Below are 17,606 nucleotides of genomic sequence, written 5' to 3'. Positions count from 1 at the left end.
CGCATATTTTCCCTCTTGGGCTTCCTTAGAATTCATATCCAGATTTCGCTGGACCAATAAGTATCATCTACCCTTCCCAATTCCTAATAATACATTTGAGACTTCCACTACATTGTCTGTAATAAGGGTAATATTTTTTGACAGACGGCAGTTAAGAAGTTGAACTCATTGTTCGATGCTGTTGAAATTCTCGTCGCCATGTGCTCGTCCTTCGTTTCGTTGTATCTGAAAGGGGATCCATCGATCGATTAGGGCCTTATACTGATTCTCTATGGATTTTCTTACTTACTTCTTCAGAAAGAACCAGCGCTGCTACCACCTTGCTCTTGTCCACCCAGTTGACCTGCACCTCCCCACTCCTTCTCCAGTTCCCTAAATGCGAAGGTTGGGCTTTGTTGCATTTATTCGAGACTTTCCATTAAGTCATCCATCTGCTTTTGCAGACATTCCTCCTCCCTTCTTTTGGTTTCAGCCGCTCTTCTTCTCCTCTCATTCTGCTTTACATTTCTTTCAGCTTTTTGCGATTTGGTCAAATGTCTATAACGATTCCTTTCGTAGATTGGTCCCGCGCTGTGCATCGGGGCCCAGAATTCCACACATTCTTCGGGACAGAGCTGAACCAATTCTCTGCCCAGGTCCCGGTAGTCTGTGCGGGTGGGTTCCAACAGGTTGAGGACGCCATCGCACACCAATCGGATTTCTACCCTCGACATCTCCATTCCGAAGTGTTTCCATTTTTGCACATTTTCAAAACGTTTTTGGAGATCAGGGCTCGACATAAATACTTCCAGCATTTTTGGTCTTGTCAGGCGGCCATTGCCAGCCGCCATTACGTTGCACAGCGGTGACTACGGTGGGCGAAAGTTGGCGGGAACGGCACTCTGTACTGAGGCGAAGAGTTGAGCTGTGCCGCCGCCTGCTGATGCCTGCTCAAGGACATCAAAGATGCTGCTGTTGTTGTCCCTGACTGCTCTGTGGCTGCGGTGACATGTTGTGGTATTGGGGAGCTTACATGTGCCGGCGACATTATCTGCTGCTCTGGTTCTACCGTGGTTGAGGCCGCCTTCTGACTACTGGTTATATTGGCAAACGGATCAAACTATTCCGCCTGCACCTGCACCTGCGATTGACCGTAAGTCGGCAGATTCTGCTGAAATTGTTTTTGTGCTGTTGCCACTGGCGGTTGCGGCTGCAACCACTAGTTGCTGTTGCGTTGGCTGTGGTTGCTGCTGCTGTTGGCCCATTGCCTGACCAAACATGCTCAATTGTTGCTGGTGCTGCTGCTGTGCAACGGGTGGCCAGCGCACAGCGGTGGCTGTATGGTCTGCGGCTGGCCGCCGCTGATGGGCTGAATGTGAACGGTGCTGCCGTCGGGGAGGTGGTGCTGCTGGTGATGCTGTTGCGAAGCTGGCATCCTGGGACCAACAACGGGGCTGGGTGGTGGTACCATTCCCTGTATGCTAGCTTGTGTGTTCACCTGTTGCTGCTGCTGGGCGTTCACCTGTTGCTGCTGCTGTTGTGCTCCCAGACTGCTCTGTGGCTGCTCATGGGAGGTTGCTGCTCCAGCTGCTGCTGCTGTTGGAGTGGCATCTGCTGCTGGGCGTTCACCTGTTGCTGTTCACTGAGCGGGGAGGTGAGCGAGATAGACACGATCTGGACCACGGTGCCAGACAGCGTTATCAGCGACCCACTGACCCACTGGTTGGCTGCGGCCGACTGCTGCATCAGCGGCTGCATCTGAGGCGCCTGATGTTGTTGTTGTTGCTGCTGCTCTGCCGTCGGATTGGTCTTCACCTCCTGTTGCGGGTGGGACTGATCGGCGGTTCGCGGCTCGTTCTCCGGCTGAAATGGCTGGTACGATTGAGTTACGAAGTTATGACCTTCGGCTATGTTATTATTATGTTACATTATGCTAATTATATTGTATTTATTATATATGATGTATATTACTTGGGTTTTATATTAGAATTAGATTAATGGATATAAATTGGTTTCTTTTAGATAATTTATGATTCGGTCGATTTCAGTTTTAGTTGGGTTAGAAAGAAATGTGAGCGAATTAATGTTAGAGCATTGAATATATTGCATTGTATTATATGCAAATATACATTAAACATAAATAAATAATAATATAATATATAATAATCGAGAATTATATTTAATAGAAAATATATATATTTTGGGTTAATTTTGGTGTTCATTTTGTTCTTACGCACGTTCTTACGTTAAATTTAACGAATTTATATAGCAAAAAAACAAACTTTTTAGTTCCTTTAATAGGAAGTCTTATACTTTTTATTCTTATACTCAAAAAAAGATCGAGTTACGTCATGCGTGAGGCGCATTCGCATGAACTGGATGGAGGCATGATCAACTTGATCTCGAACCTCCAGATATACGATGAGCCGCACGATAAGTGGGATAGGCGCGGAGCCATCAAGTGGAAGGTGGAAGCTGCAATAGCAGCTTTTTACTTGGATGGATCCAACTTTCAGGTTTTGCATCTTAAACTTGCCCTGGGATCGCAGAATGTCATGGGCAGTGATGCTATAAACGAAAGTGTCTCCATGGTGCTGGTTAGCATATGGCAACATGGATATGGCCCGCGATTGATGGCCATCATCTCCGACGGATGCCCCAATTTGTTGGCAAATGTAAACGCCGCCCTTGAGTACCCTGTGCTATGGGATGTCCTTCACCTGCGCAAACTTTTGCCGGAACAGTACGGCGTGGTCGATCAACGGCTTGATCAACTGTACGGGCTGCACTTCACAGGCGACGATTGGCGGCACGCGATATATCCGTCTGTTCATGACGAGCAGGAGGAAATACGGGACTGGCTAGCCAGGGAGGTGGAACAGGTCCAAAAGTTAGTTGAACGTGTCTGCACGTACCCGGTGACATATTTCACCACGTTGTCCTGCTTCAACAGCCTCAACCTGGAGCTGTGTGGCGCGCCCTGAACGAAGTGGTCAAGCACATCGAAGTTGTGGAACTACGTGAACTACGACTGGCACGACGGAAATGGCAACTCGCAATCCTGATCCGATCTTTCATGGATAGGCGCCAACCTTTTTTTTTTTAAATATATATATGTATATATTTTTTTCTTATATTTTTATTTTTAGTTTTTTTTTAATATTTACTTTATTTTAATATTTCCCTTTTTTGTTTTTTTTTTAATATTCACTTTTTTCCCTTTTTTTTGGTTATTTTATTTTTATTTTATAGGTCCAGCGGATACTGACGAATACCTGGAAAAAGGGAAGTACAAATTCGACGATTAATATTACATTTATTGTTAATAACTTCATACTTTCAGACACCCCAGACGGTTGATGCCCCGCCCTGAAAGTAAATATAGTGGATTAGACCTATTGGGGATACCACTTAAAAAAAAACGCACCAAAAACTCGACCTCTTGGGTGGTGTGGAATGAGTTTATTTCCATAAATAAATAAATCTTAAATATAAAATAAATATATCCTTAAATACGTGTTTCTTGTTTCATATCAATGGACTGTTTATCCGGACTATACTCCGCTAAAAACTTTACTGTTTTTTCATGAACAGGATAGCCAGGAGTTGCCTCAGGGAATATATTGGTGGACTTTCGCTTTTCCATAACCATGTAGAAGGCGTTTCAGTGTTGCCATCGGGCTTGACTTCTTCCGTGCTTATTTGTTTGGGTTTCGTTTCCTTGTCCGCGTACTTTGCAAAGGCGTAGAATGTAACCGGAAAAAAGAACTTTCCCATTCTGTCAATGGTCAAGAATTATGTGTCAATGTGTCATACAATTGGTGGTACTTATACTTACTTTGCCTATTCATGCTGAAACTTCTCGGGCGAATCATCCTCTTCCGCTTTTGGGCATGCTGAGCAACTTGTCCTTCGTTCGTTGGGGACAAGCGCGTACCTTAAACTGGTGTCGCCTTCGGACCTTGGGTCCTTGTAGAAGGAATTGTGGTAGTGGTAGCCTGGCATACTCATCCATAGTCTTTTGCTCCATCTTCATCCGCAGCTTGGTCGCGTTGCACCTCAGATGCAATATCCGGCAGGTTCTCTATTGCCTTTTTAAAGTGTTTAAAAGGGAGTGCTTGACGGCGTGCTTCCCTGCGAGGAAAATATCAGTATGCAGTGATTTAAAATTATTTTTGGCTATGATTACTGCTTATTTAATTTCTTCGATGGAGCCATTAAAGCTCGATTTTTGGCTCGGTGCGCGAAAATATCCGAGGCAAGGCCATCGCAGAGCAGGGCGGCCGATGCAAAGCTGTAGGAAGATGGAGTAGGATATTGTTAGTTTAGGAATTTGGGCAGATATCGTGTCTTTTCACTCACCTTGTTGACGGGACACTGAAAGTCTGCTGGCCGCTTGCAACAGTCGACCTCATCGTAGCCATTGTCTCAGTTGTCACAGGTGGTACCATCGCAGACCAGAGCCCTCGCCTGACTATCAGCTGAACTCCCGCCAATTTAAATTATCTGGCCGGATAGACGCCGTAGTTCTCCTTGTCCTCCAGTAGCATCAGATGCTTGGGGCACGAGCAGACGTCGTGAGTACTGCGTACTGCTGGCTATGCAGATGTGGAAACAATTTGGGCGACTGTGCCATGTGATTGCGCAGCACTTTCGCATCCGGTGTCCACACGGCACTGATGTTGGTGAACTGCGGCAGGCGCTGCAGCTCCACGGAACGACGCTCTCCGTTGACAGTGATCGTCTCCAGTCCGGTCTTGTCGTCCAGACAGTACACAAATCCCCCCTAGGCGGCAATGTTGTTCACCTGCGTGATGTGCATGGAAACAAAGGTTTTTCTGTAGAGAGGGAACAGGAGATTACATGTTTCCAGAGGTGTCCAATATGGTTGCTTACTTGTTCTTCCCATTGATGTCTATAACTTCGATACGCATGGTATTTTGGACTGTTGGTCCAGGGCCAGCGCCGTGACTCCGTCCAGCTCCACACGCTCATTGCCATCGACTCGGGCCCGATGGCTGCCGACTTCTGTCGAGAAGAGCATGCACGGTAATGTTGCGAGGCTAAAAGAGGCAACGTTTTAGAACACAGCTGAATAGGAGAGAGAGCTTCACCTGGGCACGGATATTCTTGCCGGACACCGGCAGCGGCACATTCGGGCAGTCTGTCGTAGCTGGGGGGATGTAGGGCAAGTCCTTGGCGAGGCTGCGGCTCTGGCCCGTCTTGATCAATGTCCCCGGTGCTCCAGTACACGGAGTCCTAGCAGACAACCAGTATCCGACGCTTCTTGTCGCGTCTCGTCTCCTGGTCGAATATGAACTCCCGGCCATGGTTGCTGGTTGGATCCGTCCATTGTGGCGCGGCGTATGGAGTCTGCCCATGTACATGTACCCCCACGACGCGGCTCGAGGACGAGGGAACGCGGCTTCTCCAACCCTTTCCACAAGAGCACGCGCCGACTGCTGCCATCCAGGCGGGCGACCTCGATGAGACGAACCTCCGCATCGGACCAGTAGATGCGGCTGGTCAGTCCAGTAGATGCACCGCTCCGCCACCTACACGTTTAGGGCGTACGCATCGCCCACATCCTGAAGGGTATCCCCTCGCTGTACTCGGTCGAGATGCGGCCCAATGTGCTTCTGGCGCGAGAACAGCAGAAAGGCGGCAGGCACAGGTACAGGCAGAGGTGAAGCAGGCCCCATTCCACATAGACGCACCAGACGCCAGAATCCTGAAGACGCCGGTGTCCAGATGCCGTTTTAAGACGAACAGCTGTTTCACCACCATCCACTAAGAATTCGTCTTCAGAGGGTTGAGACAGGGCGGAGTAGTGGGCAGTGTGACCGCGGATTTATCGATAAAAATATACCGTCCGACCCTCAGAAATATACCGAAACATACCGCCTCATTTTCAAAATATACCGTAAATATGGAGAGATTCACAACACTGATGTATTGCACTAGATCTGGCAACTCTAATTATTAGCAGTTGTTTTGGTCTAAGAGCAGGTTTTTAATGAGATGGTTTTTATTATACCGTGCCGATTAAATAGTTAGACATTTTGGAAACTGAAAATTCGTGCAATGAAATGCACAAACAGTGCGCGCGGCATGAAATTCAATGTAACCGGACAGTGCTTGAGTCAGCTGGTAGCCATTATCCGGGCATCGAGGGATGTGATGTGCGCTGCAAGAATCCCTTGGCACACGGAAGATGAGCATCGATCCACAAGTTGATTGGATAGGGGGGCACGCTGTGCCTGGTCTCCAATCTGTTTGTGGTGGCCACCTTTTCCATCGACTGGCAGAATGCAGGCAAGCTCTACATGAATCTATGCTTCCTGATTGCCTGCATTGGGTTAGTCCACTTAGGGTCACAGATCCTTTCGTCCCACAGGAGTCTCATGTATGCTCTGTTTTTCTCTCTCTCTCTTCAGGATCCCGTAAGGATATTGTCTGTCGCAAGGATGGCACTCTTCGCCATTCAGAGCCCACCGCCGGAGAGAATCTCTCCTGCATTGTGATCTTTGTGCTGGTGTATTAATTCCTTACGGCCGGAATGGTCTGGTTTGTGTTCCTCACCTATGCCTGGCACTGGCGCGACATGGGTCATGTCCAAGATCGCATAGACAAGAAGGGCTCGAACTTTCATTTGGTTGCTTGGTCGCTGCCTCTGGTGCTGACCACCACCACAATGGCCTTTTGCGAGGTGGATGGCAATAGTATGGTCGGCATCTGCTTTGTGAGCTACATTAATCATGCGCGCTGGCCTGCTGATAAGACCGCCGAGGAGTGGGCTGAAAGCTTCAGGGAGTTTATAATGTGAGCATTTAGAGAAGTTATATATCTTTTGATCCTTATATTAATCTGTTTCATTCCTTTACCTTTCTTTTAGGTGCAAAACATCTTCGTTATCAAGGAGAAGAGCTCTTGACGCATTGAGAATCGTCCCAACGTGGGGTCCTTCACAGCAAATGCTGTGCCTCTTCAGCTTGCTTTGCTGCAAAGCTGCATCTGCTCAATGAACATCAGGCAGCATCTTCTGCCACGGCACAAGTGGATAGATCAATTAGATCAGCCAGTCGCCCAATTAACGATCAGCCGGGGATCATTCGACTGCAGCAGCGTCTATATTTCGAAAATATATATCTCTGTATAAATTTTTGGCGGTCCTGGAAAGGACCCATTTTGGCGCCTATCTAGGGTTGACCGCATCAGTTTGGGAGTGTCCATCTCTGACACTGCCACCACTATGACCACAAATCTGTATGGATTTCTTTCGAACTCCGCATAGCTCCACGTCCGTGCTATTGGGCCTGTGCAAGTTGGTGAAAGGTGTCGCCGGGTAGGAGCAGACACGACCCAACAGTATTTTACCTTGCATGCGTTGCACTTTCAACTTCCACGTCCTGCGGTCCCTATTCAAAGGGACATGAAGCTCATCGGGGCTCAGCACAAACGGGTCAGTCTGGTAGAGCTGATGGTTGTAAATTATGACTGCCCTGCAATATGTAATTTAAAGCATTGATCAGCTGCTCCTCACTCCACAGGCTTGCAAAGGGCAAAATTTTGTAAATTTTCAAATTTATGAGGAAGATGACCGGTAATTTTTGGTGAAATTCCAACTGGAACAGATGGAACCACCCAACCCAACTCTCATCACTATATACATACTTACATTTTTGTAAATTTACAAACTTGAAAGAACAAGACTTCTGTCCATGGGAGGAGGGTAAGTCTGCTCCCGCGAAATTTATCCTTGCTTGGTGGAGTCATTCATGGCTGAGTCCGGCTCCACCTGAGAATTTTAAATACTTTTACAATAAATACAAATACATATACCCATAAGCAGGATCTTCTGGATCGGTACCGTTGTTGATGGCGGAAGAGACAGGGGCAGCAGCAGCGACGACACTTCCTGACTTAGCTTTCTTGCCTTTCTTTTCGGCTCGAACGCTGGTTTTGTGACAATTATATAGTTTCTGCGCCCAATTCTTCATTTTTCGCACAAATGTCTGCTATCTTCTGATGTCAATAATTATAACGATGTTGTTAAGAAAATATTCGGCTACAAGAGAACAGACCATCCGTTTCTCTCTTGGCCTTGGCATCACCTGCTATGCTCTACTGTCCGTAGATACATAGGTCAAAGTTATCAGCGTCGCTGCTGAAGTAGTAGAAATAAAGTTGTGTGGACTGCGCGTAGTCGTGATCCCGTAGGTGATCAGGTCCGTGCGTCGGTGTCTGATTCCGCGTCGGTATCCGTTGTTTCCGCTTTGCTAGATAGGTAGATATAGGTATTAGGTATAGTAGAGTACAAGTATATTTAAAAACATCGCCCCGCCAACTTCAGCCCCCACAAAGGACGAAAATTTGTGGCACTCACAAGTTTAAGGATACGAGAAAGCTAAAACAAGCAGAATCGTACAAAATTACCATATCTTTTTGACTGCAGAATCTGAACCAGATCGTATTGTTATTATAGCCAGAATGAAGAAAACAAACAACATTTTCTCTCGCTCTGTCTCTCTCTAACACACAGGTTTCATGGTCGGCTTTGCCTATTGCAAAATGTGAGTTCAAGGATCTCAGAGACTATAAGAGCTAGAGCAACCAAATTTGGTATAAACACTCCTGTGATATCGGACTTTGACAAGTTAGTTTAAAAATATCGCCCCCGCAAATGACGAAAATCTGGGGAATCTCAGAGACTATTAAGGCTAGAGTAACCACACACTCCTGTTAGATCTCACTATAAAACGTATATTTCAAAATTTGAAAAATTGGAATTCCGTCCGTCCGTACAATTCTTTCCTGCATTTTTCCGCGGCCATCGCTAGCAAAATCGATTCAATAGTATTGAAATAATGTTTTAATAAAATAAATATATACTATAATATATTAATAAATTATCAAATAAACGTAATACAATAATTATATTAATGTTAATTAATTGATTGATATTAATTAATAATAGTATATTACGTGAAGTTTTATGTGGTGTGGTGCGGTTGTTGTCTCGTATGTTTTTAGAACACTCGATAGTTGCGTGTGGTGTCTACTAGGCTGACTTGACTACGGCTGCAAAGCCAAATTTCAACTGTGGAAAAAGCGAATCGGGCGCTCGCAAAATCAAAAACTTCAAAACAATTTCGAGCCGATAAAATCGAAGTGCAAGTGAAGTGAAGATGGATAGCCTCAAGAAGCAGCATACGGCGTCGGTTCAGGCCAAGAAGCAGCAACAGAAACTACAGTTGAAGCTGCAACTGGTAAAGGTTGCCAAAACGGAGAGCCTCAAGGAGCAGCCGTGGCCGTCTGGCCAGCAGCCGCTGGCACTACATCCAACGGCAAGCTCACCAGCAGCAACAAGTGTGTAATTAAATGCAGTTCTTTGCAAGGAGCAATATTTTATCATGGTTTCTTTTCCTTATTTTAGATTTTGGAGACAACGGCTATGAAGTCATTCTCGAAGTCAACGACAGCTGGGTATACCTGATACAGTGTCCAGGCCTCCTGCTGCGGCATCTCCGGCCTCGAGCAACAATCAGTCAGCGCAGGCTCCTGCGCCGGCAAAGTGTGGGAGGAGGAAATTAACATATATATAACGTTGCTGCTGGTTCCCCGACTCACCGCCCCTTCTGCCCAATATTCTACCTTTTTTGAACCTTCCAAAAAGTGCCATTTGTGGATGAGGAGTTAAAGAAATGAATAAACTATTTAAAGCGGCCGGAATTGTTTGAGGGAAAAATAAGCTTCGTATCGCACTTGACATATTTTCAGAATGCAAATTTGTTCATCTGCTCAATGAGTATTATCTCCCTCATATGGTAAGTGTTCTTCTGCACCGTCTCCACCTCCTGATCCAGCTGCTTCGACAAATTATAGTTAATAACTACATATTTGCATATTATTCATATTATATAACATTATATATATTTTCGAATTTGTATTTGTATGGTAAATAACATGGCGAAGCATCTCATCACGGACAATACGTTGAACTATTTAAAAGGCCAAACGAATTGGGAATTTAAATTAAAAAATGTTCCAGAGTTAGACAACTCGATGCTTTAAAAACTTATAATATACATAGCGACAGATTGCAGTGCTTGGGCAAAGCCCTTGCCCCAAAAGTGGAAAAAATCATGTTGCATTCAGCGAACCTTCACCCACAAGAGGAGCTTCGGCGGTGCCCTCTACATTACTTGGCCCGTGTGGGCTCCCCCATCTACGCTAACACCTGTGCCAACTGACAAAAAGACCATTTTGCCTTTAAGGTATATTTGGCAAAGCGTTGAATTTTCTGGGCCGTGTTTTCTTTTCAAAGCAATTTCCCAATGGGCGGAATTGAATTACCCCATTTGTGAACATGCATGTGCACCAGTAACAATTAACGTTAGCGTGTAGTCTCCCTGAATTCAATTGAGCGAAAAGTGTTGAGTAAGTACTGAGATATGAAAGTGTATACAGAGAGGAATAGACTCACTGCATCGGCCAGATCGATCTTCAGGAAAGTCACGCGCTCCTGCTCAACATAAGCATTCCTGTAATTAATATAACATCCAGTTTTCAGTCTTTGAGGTCCATTCGACTGGCAGGGGCAAGGGGTGTTGAATGTTTAATAACGGCACGAATTCGGATGGTCGCGGGGGGTCGCAATAGACGTGCGAGAGGTGAGTGATAAGATCCAGACTAGTCAAAGGGAAGGGGACCGAATCACCCGTGTCCTAATGCAAGCGAGGATTCGAGGAGAGCGCGTCACAGACAAGAGAGAAAGGCGCAGAGGCTGCTGCCGTGTGCGAGAATATATATGTATATTCCCTTTCTTCCCTTTCGCTGTGGCCATGATGGACACACGTATGTCGGTATGATATGAAAATGGTCGACTCTCAGCCAACTCAATGACGAACTTTTGTCGGACTCAAAGAGAGCAGGAGGCTAACAGATCGGAAAGAAGTAGCATACGCCAAAACAAGCAGTACGAGGAGTCAGTAGCGTAGGCTAAGAAGCAGTGCAAGCAGTACATACCATGTGACACAATATATATTGCAGCAATCCAGGCGGACTACATCGCACCCCCAAAATTCATCACACCAGGAGATATGTAATCTCAATCTCAGCAAAGAGGTCGAATAGAATGTTAACCCGAAGAAACAGGTAGGACGGAGCCGGCAATGATGGCGGGACTAAAAACCAGAAGAAAACCATCAGAAGCGAAATCTGAACACAAAGGAGCCCAGGTTTCTAATTAAACGCGGACAGGAAATGCTAATAAGGGTGGAAATGGAAACCGAAGATGCAGCCAACACACTGATAAAAGAAACATCAAGAAGTACCATCTATGTGTAAACAGACCCCAGCGTGAAGAAACAAAAACAGAAAAAACACTTCCTTACTAAAAAAAGGACTGATTAGACAACGGGATGACGATATAAGAGCTACGGTATGAGCACCAAAGAAATAGAAATTTTGCATGAAATTTCCTCTTTAAAAGTTTTGGCATATGTATAATGTTCATGCATTGTCAAATAGGATGAGCCGATTCTTTATTTGAATTGAAACTCATGTGAAACAATGGAACAATGCGGCTGAGCCGATGAAGGTGGTGGCTACGGAGTAAGTGCCTACCAAGAGTTGGAGGATGTGTATGCATATGTACTTTCTAGATTTTAAGGCTGCAACTAACGTTCTTATATACGAAAAATGATTCTTCCAAGAAAAGCCTGTAAAGGACGCCAAGCAAAATTAGCTAAGGCAAGCATAAACTCAGTGGTTGAGTAGCTTCATAAAGAGACGAATTTTGAGCGTTAGCTCAATATGAAACATATTTCAAAGCCAAAAGCAGTGAGGTGCAAAAGTGTGAGGACCTGAGACATTTAAAGAGGTGGATAGGCTGCACAGATATTTGACGACATTTTGACATTTTATAGCGAGTTCTCTATGAGTTTCAGACTGCCGAACATTCTAGAAGCCCATATGGAAAGATTGGTTTTTACGATTTAAAGCGGCACTTAGAAGCTGTTACCTCACTCTCGATCGTAATGCAGCACTCCTGGACCATGAAGTTGGGATCGTCCATCTTAAATGGGATTCTCAAAGCTCGAGGAGACCTGCTTTTGTTAAATAGCTGTCATTTGAACATGGTAAATGGAGCATTATGCCACAACCAAAATGAGCTGGAAGACATGTAGAATTTCATAGGAAATCTCCGAAGCCAGTACCATAAAAAATCACATTATATGCAGAGGAAGTCCATGCAGCCCTAAATGGTAATATCGGATAGAGGAATTTTGGGAGACTACATCAAAATGTTTCTGCGTTTTTGGTTTTCTCGTATCTTTAAAATTGTGGATCCCACAGATTTGCGTCCTTTGTGCTGGCGGAAGGGGATGTGGCGAAGTTTTGAATCACAGAAGTCTGGATACAACATGTCGGTGCTCTAGCAGTTATAGTGTCTGAGCACTGGGCCTCATCAGCCTATATTCCAAAGACTGTACGAGTGTATAATAGATACAGTTATGTAAGTAACTATTAATCTGTAAAGCTCATACAATAATAAAACTGTACAAAAATATCTTCGAAATTATTTGACTTATTTGCATAAAATGTCAAATATTGTTCATAATTAATTTTGTTTCGACTTAAAGCATATTCCGGCCCAATGGAAGCTATAAAAGATCATCTCTGTGAGATAAAAAAACTAGTTAAATACCTAAATGCTGCTTCCATGTCAAGTCAAATGTGGAAACAATGGAACACCACTCTGAATGATTCTCCCCCTATGCGCTGTATGGGTAAGATAATTATATTGATCAGACTCATGGCCGACCAATTTCGTGAGTGTTTTGGTAGTCAAAGCAACCAGATGGCCGACCTTTCCAGAATTTTAGCGAAATGTATGTCGTCATCAAAATGTTTTCCATCATCCTTACAACTTTGTTTTTTAGGCACCGGACAAATTAAGAGACTTTATCTAAAAGTGCCTTGGGGTCAGTCGGAAATGCGGAATAGAGGAGTTGTGGACCCAAGTTTTATAGTTGCAGTTAGTGCAATATTTTCAGAGCTGGAGGGCGTCATCAAAGACTATTTTATGTTGGCCCACATGAAAGCAGAACACGGTAAAACGCAAAAGTCCGACCATTACAATGTGCCCTCAGATAGCCGCGACAATTTGGCCGACTCAGCTGAAAAGACACCATATCACAAACTGAATTCAGATAAACTTAAACTCAGGGAATCATGTCCAACAATAGAGCTTGGCAGAGTGACAGCTAAGTTAAGAAATTTCGAGTTGAAAAGGGAATTAGAACAGCTTGACCATAAGCTAATGATTCTTAAGGAACATACATTGACCCGAAAGGCGCTTCTTATTCAGCATGCGACCGAAATAAGGTTAAAAAATCAGCAGGATCTCGTTTTGAAGCTAAGCAGTGGCCTTTCAGAGGAAAAACTAAAATTACAAGCTGCACTCAAAGAAAACTCAAGACTACTGGAAGTACAACAAACATGCTACCAAAATTGTTTAACCCCCCCACAACCTCCTCAGATGCAGGAATGCCACAAATTTAGGCTCGCAGAAGACAGTCAGTCAGTGCAATCAACCCAGACTGAAAATAATAGCCACCTTAGTCCTGATATTGCGGCATCAGCACAACCAAATAAGTACGAAAGTACGAATACTACAACGCGAGAAGCCCAACACGGGGCGATACAATGCCAAGTCGAATCCGATCCTGAACTGTCAAAATCATCATATCAAAAGCAAAAGGCAGCAGTAAATGAAAGTGGCAATACCTGTACAAAGAACTCAACGACAACAGGATCGTGTCTATGTCGCATAAAAAAGAAAACTGTAGTGGAGCCGCACCCAGGAACAACGTTTGGCCAACGCCGCCACAAACTGCTTCGCTGGTGTCAGGAGAAAACTAAGCCTTATGGCATACCCATGTATGAGTTCTCCATTTCCTGGCAGAGCGGCCACGCACTTTGTGCGATCATTCATTCCTACCGCCCAAACCTGATTGACACCAAGTACATTAAATGTAAGAATCGGCTGGAGACGCTGGAGTACGGCGTAATGGTCGCTCAATCACTGGGAGTTCGTAGCAACATTGATTTTGTGTCTTTGTGTCTACAGAAAATACCCGAAAATATAATGGTTTTCCAGTTTGTAGCGGAGTTATACAACTGCTTGGAAGAGTCAGCCAACTTTCGCAGATCCAGCAGATAAAAGCAAATAATTTCAACGAATATTCGAAATCAGACTTTGTGATGAACAAAAAAATAATAAATCAGGTCAATAAAAGATCATTTATAATTTAATCACCATTCGGGTCGCCGAAATTGTTAGCTCATTCAGTACAGTACATCAATACCAGGCGCCTATTTAAACCATTCATATTTGTCCACTTGAAAATATATGTGAAGATATTTCAGTAGCGGAGAGAGTGTATCGTTTTAAGGATCCGATTCCGAATGAATGAAGGAGTTGGGCCAGTAGCTCATGATGGCGTAGATTACCTTTTGATCAGCCCGCGGCCCCACCAAAGGATTCATTTGCATTAGAAAAGTAATCAGCCAGACGAGATAGCAGCAGGCAGCTGTGAGTACGACACAGCATCGGATAACTCCTCTGTCCTTGAATCGCATGGCCACAAACCACCCAACCAAGGCAAAGAGCAGCCAGAACACGGTGAAGACCGATAATGTAATATATTTATCCATTCCGGAGATTTTTCCCAGATATGCTTCCGAATTCTGACAAGTTTCTCTTTCGCTCTGACACGAGCTGCCTACTCTCAGCTCACTCTTACGTATATTCTCTGAGCTTGCTTGTGTGCAATCCCAATTTGGGTGCCTGCACTCATCAACTTTTATGATTGCGAACGTTTCGATATTTTATGGCAGCCAGTGGATGCTGCATGCGCAGTGGAGCGCAAAGGTAGTAAAAGAAAACTGTATACATTTTCCGAGTGCTGGCATCAATGGAGCAACCCATAAAACTGCTGCACGCATCCTGACTAAGCGCAAAATCCGTTTTACGAGAGCTGATGGCTCTCCAGCCATGTGGCTGATGGGGTGGCTGTGCTGCGCCTTCTCCCCTATCCGAGTCCTGATGATGCCATAAGTGCTCTGGCGCGACTCATAAAATGGCGGCTCTGCAATGGCACTGGCAATGGCAATGCATTGTGGTGTAGGGGCGCCGCGCCCAGTGCCTGTAATCGAGTTTTCCCAAAGTAGCAATAAATGTTAATGGCGACATCGAATTTTCCATTTTCTCACAATAAGTATCTAGACGTCCGGTGCCACGCTGCCCTGCTAGCGCTTATCTCGCGGTGGTGAAGTGCTTGCAGGAGGCCATCTTTAATTCCATTACAGATCTGACCGCAACGGGAACGACGGCTTTGCAAAATCCGTTTACATTTTGGGAAACAGTAGCAATAGTTAGCTGCTGGACATCCAAACTTCACACCTCGACACCTCAACCAGAAATTTAAAACTACGACTACAACGATGTGTTGCTCTTTCCAGTTTCAGATCAATTGCAGATCGTAAATCACGTCCAGAGATTTTCTGAGTCGCAAGCAAATGCAAATTAAGCAAAATGTGTGATTTCCCTTTTAAACACCATCGGCACTTAAGAAGACCCGGACCTAAGCAGACGCAGACCCAATTCTGGGACACCGCGCTATCTGTTCCGGTGTCGGTTTGTCTTTAAATTTCTTTGACAACAGACCGTCAAAATATTTGGACTCCTCGTAGCCCTTTAGAGGCGTGACAGAGAAAAAGACGTGAATAATATTTCCTGGTAGCACTACGGGCGGTTATATCACATGTATTGTTCAGCAAAGTCCCGACGAAATAAACCATTTACTCGTTTTGAGTAATTTTCGTTCTTTAAATTATTAGCAACGCTTCCAGTTCCTTAGTTCTCTGTTATTAATCTGCATAAATAGCAGGTCGAAAATGGCTATTTCGTCTATCGTATCGTCGTAAATCTCACAGACTATGCTAAAGCAGCCTGCAGGCAAATCAAACCTGAACAAGGTTTAAATATTGAAAATATATTTAATAAAGATAATATAAGATTAAGAAAATTCTGTTATTGACTGGACCACATGGATAGACTTTAGATCGTTAGTATACTTTCATATAATTGTGACCATCCAAGAACCGATTAGCAACAGTTGACTTGGCTGGTTCCTTCATCTTCATATTATTCGTACCTATATTTTCATTTTTTCAACAATGAAAAGGTCTGAGAAGATAAACTGGGAAGTAGATCGGTAATACAACAGAAACCGCCTTATACTAGGCCAATAGAAACAAAATTACTATAGTATTTTGTATTTTTATTTATTTATTTTCAATTATAACGCGACAAGTATTCCAGACAATTGGTATTTGGCTTAACAGTGTTTTAGTACTCGTAAATGTTCTAAAAGCAAAATTATAATTATACCCATGCTAAAATACGGATGAGCCATAGTTTGACCAAGAAAAGTATTTCTTTAAGGCATAAGTTCGATAGTAAGGCATGCCTTTTTCACATCGAAGAGTTAATCTATTTTCTGTAATTATTTGATCGATTTGATTGTGTTTAAATGTATGTACATACATATATACTTTTATAGATTACTTTCGCACATTCAATCATTTTATTGTCGCTTAAGAGGGCGGATAGATTAAGAGAAGCTCGGAAAACAGATTTATATACACATATGTATACGTATACGTGCATATACATAAGTATGCACTTAAGTATGTACATTTTTCCCCCAAGCTTGGTTGGACACAGTGGCCGCATTTAGTTTTAGTTGCACCTTACAAGAACAATTTGGCTATGCCGAACGACTCTAGCACGCGTTATTTGTCCAGTCACTTAGCAGTCTTAGCACTATTTAAGGAAGTGCCATGCGGGCCCTGAAACACAAGTTGGGAACACATTTCACAGGTAAATATCTGGGGAGATGGTCCATCTCTATGGGCTGTGACGATGTCGTTGTGTCTTCCCCCGCTTTTAAACCATGTAGAACTTCCAGTCGAGTCAAAACGTGCTGGGAGCAAACACAAGCGGAGCACTAGCACCCGGCCTTTGTTGTCTTAGCCACAGATCTATAATCAGTTGACTGACCTGGACGGCTTGCCGCAGAATTTGGTTTGAAACTTTCCTTAATGCGGTTGTTACTTTCAGTTTCATGTACTTATTCAGTACTACAGGGTACTGTACTACAGTCTTGACTGTTATTGTTATTTATTGCGGGCCAAGTGAATTGAAAGTTTTTAGCTTCTGGGCTGTATTCTTAGTTTTCTTTTAAAATGTTCTTGCAAAATTGCGATAATAATGAATTTATGTGATATAGTGAAAAATGGTATGCTTAAAAATAGCTCGATCGTCGCCTATATGATAAAGGATCTGTACAAATTGGGAGCCAGATAGCTTAGAAATTGGGGGACTAGTGTGCACTCAGTCATTCGAACATGGCCATACCATACTGCCTGCTATTTACTCCTTGATTCCTTTTGAATATTTTCCATTTTACTTTGAGAACTCTCGTTTTCGTTAGAGATAAAACTGATTTCGGGAGGTCCTTTTGTCTGGATAACATTCACGATTTTTAATGATC

General features: G+C 44.0%; 4 protein-coding genes and 1 pseudogene across 5 annotated transcripts; 2 read left to right on the top strand and 3 right to left on the bottom strand.

Moving 5' to 3' along the window:
• Positions 1–112: 112 nt before the first annotated feature.
• Positions 113–2,351, bottom strand: LOC6588553 (pheromone receptor transcription factor). Its single transcript, XM_026988247.1, has 3 exons — positions 2,328–2,351; positions 290–1,842; positions 113–225 (listed from the first exon to the last, which is right to left on the bottom strand). Exons 1-2 carry the CDS (start codon positions 2,349–2,351, stop codon positions 1,498–1,500), a joined length of 369 nt encoding a protein of 122 aa, XP_026844048.1. The 3' UTR covers positions 113–225; positions 290–1,497.
• Positions 2,352–3,462: 1,111 nt separating this feature from the next.
• On the bottom strand, positions 3,463–5,729 carry LOC6588544. 2 transcript variants are annotated; one of them, XR_003409262.1, is made up of 5 exons: positions 5,094–5,729; positions 4,876–5,042; positions 4,342–4,817; positions 3,818–4,273; positions 3,463–3,757 (listed from the first exon to the last, which is right to left on the bottom strand). XR_003409262.1 is itself a non-coding variant. In XM_026994043.1 (2 exons), exons 1-2 carry the CDS (start codon positions 5,364–5,366, stop codon positions 4,971–4,973), a joined length of 345 nt encoding a protein of 114 aa, XP_026849844.1. In that variant the 5' UTR covers positions 5,367–5,729; the 3' UTR covers positions 4,876–4,970. The 2 variants fall into 2 exon arrangements, 1 of the variants encoding a protein (XP_026849844.1); XM_026994043.1 differs by lacking the exons at positions 3,463–3,757; positions 3,818–4,273; positions 4,342–4,817.
• A 334-nt stretch (positions 5,730–6,063) lies between these two features.
• Positions 6,064–8,470, top strand: LOC6587279 (annotated as a pseudogene).
• Positions 8,471–9,042: 572 nt separating this feature from the next.
• On the top strand, positions 9,043–9,704 carry LOC6588547. Its single transcript, XM_002014136.2, has 2 exons — positions 9,043–9,348; positions 9,416–9,704. The coding sequence occupies exons 1-2, from the start codon at positions 9,168–9,170 to the stop codon at positions 9,571–9,573; spliced, it is 339 nt and encodes a 112-aa protein (XP_002014172.1). The 5' UTR covers positions 9,043–9,167; the 3' UTR covers positions 9,574–9,704.
• Positions 9,705–14,279: 4,575 nt separating this feature from the next.
• LOC6588189 (V-type proton ATPase subunit e 2) lies at positions 14,280–14,731 on the bottom strand. Its single transcript, XM_002014134.2, has one exon. It carries the CDS (start codon positions 14,701–14,703, stop codon positions 14,437–14,439), a length of 267 nt encoding a protein of 88 aa, XP_002014170.1. The 5' UTR covers positions 14,704–14,731; the 3' UTR covers positions 14,280–14,436.
• Between the last annotated feature and the right edge of the window lie 2,875 nt (positions 14,732–17,606).

The sequence above is a fragment of the Drosophila persimilis genome, unplaced genomic scaffold, assembly GCF_003286085.1.
Source record: "Drosophila persimilis strain 14011-0111.01,24,50 unplaced genomic scaffold, DperRS2 tig00000000-arrow-pilon, whole genome shotgun sequence".
NCBI classification, from domain to species: Eukaryota; Metazoa; Arthropoda; class Insecta; order Diptera; family Drosophilidae; genus Drosophila; species Drosophila persimilis.
Note: the sequence above shows the minus strand (reverse complement) of the source record. Positions and strands in the feature narration are given on the sequence as shown.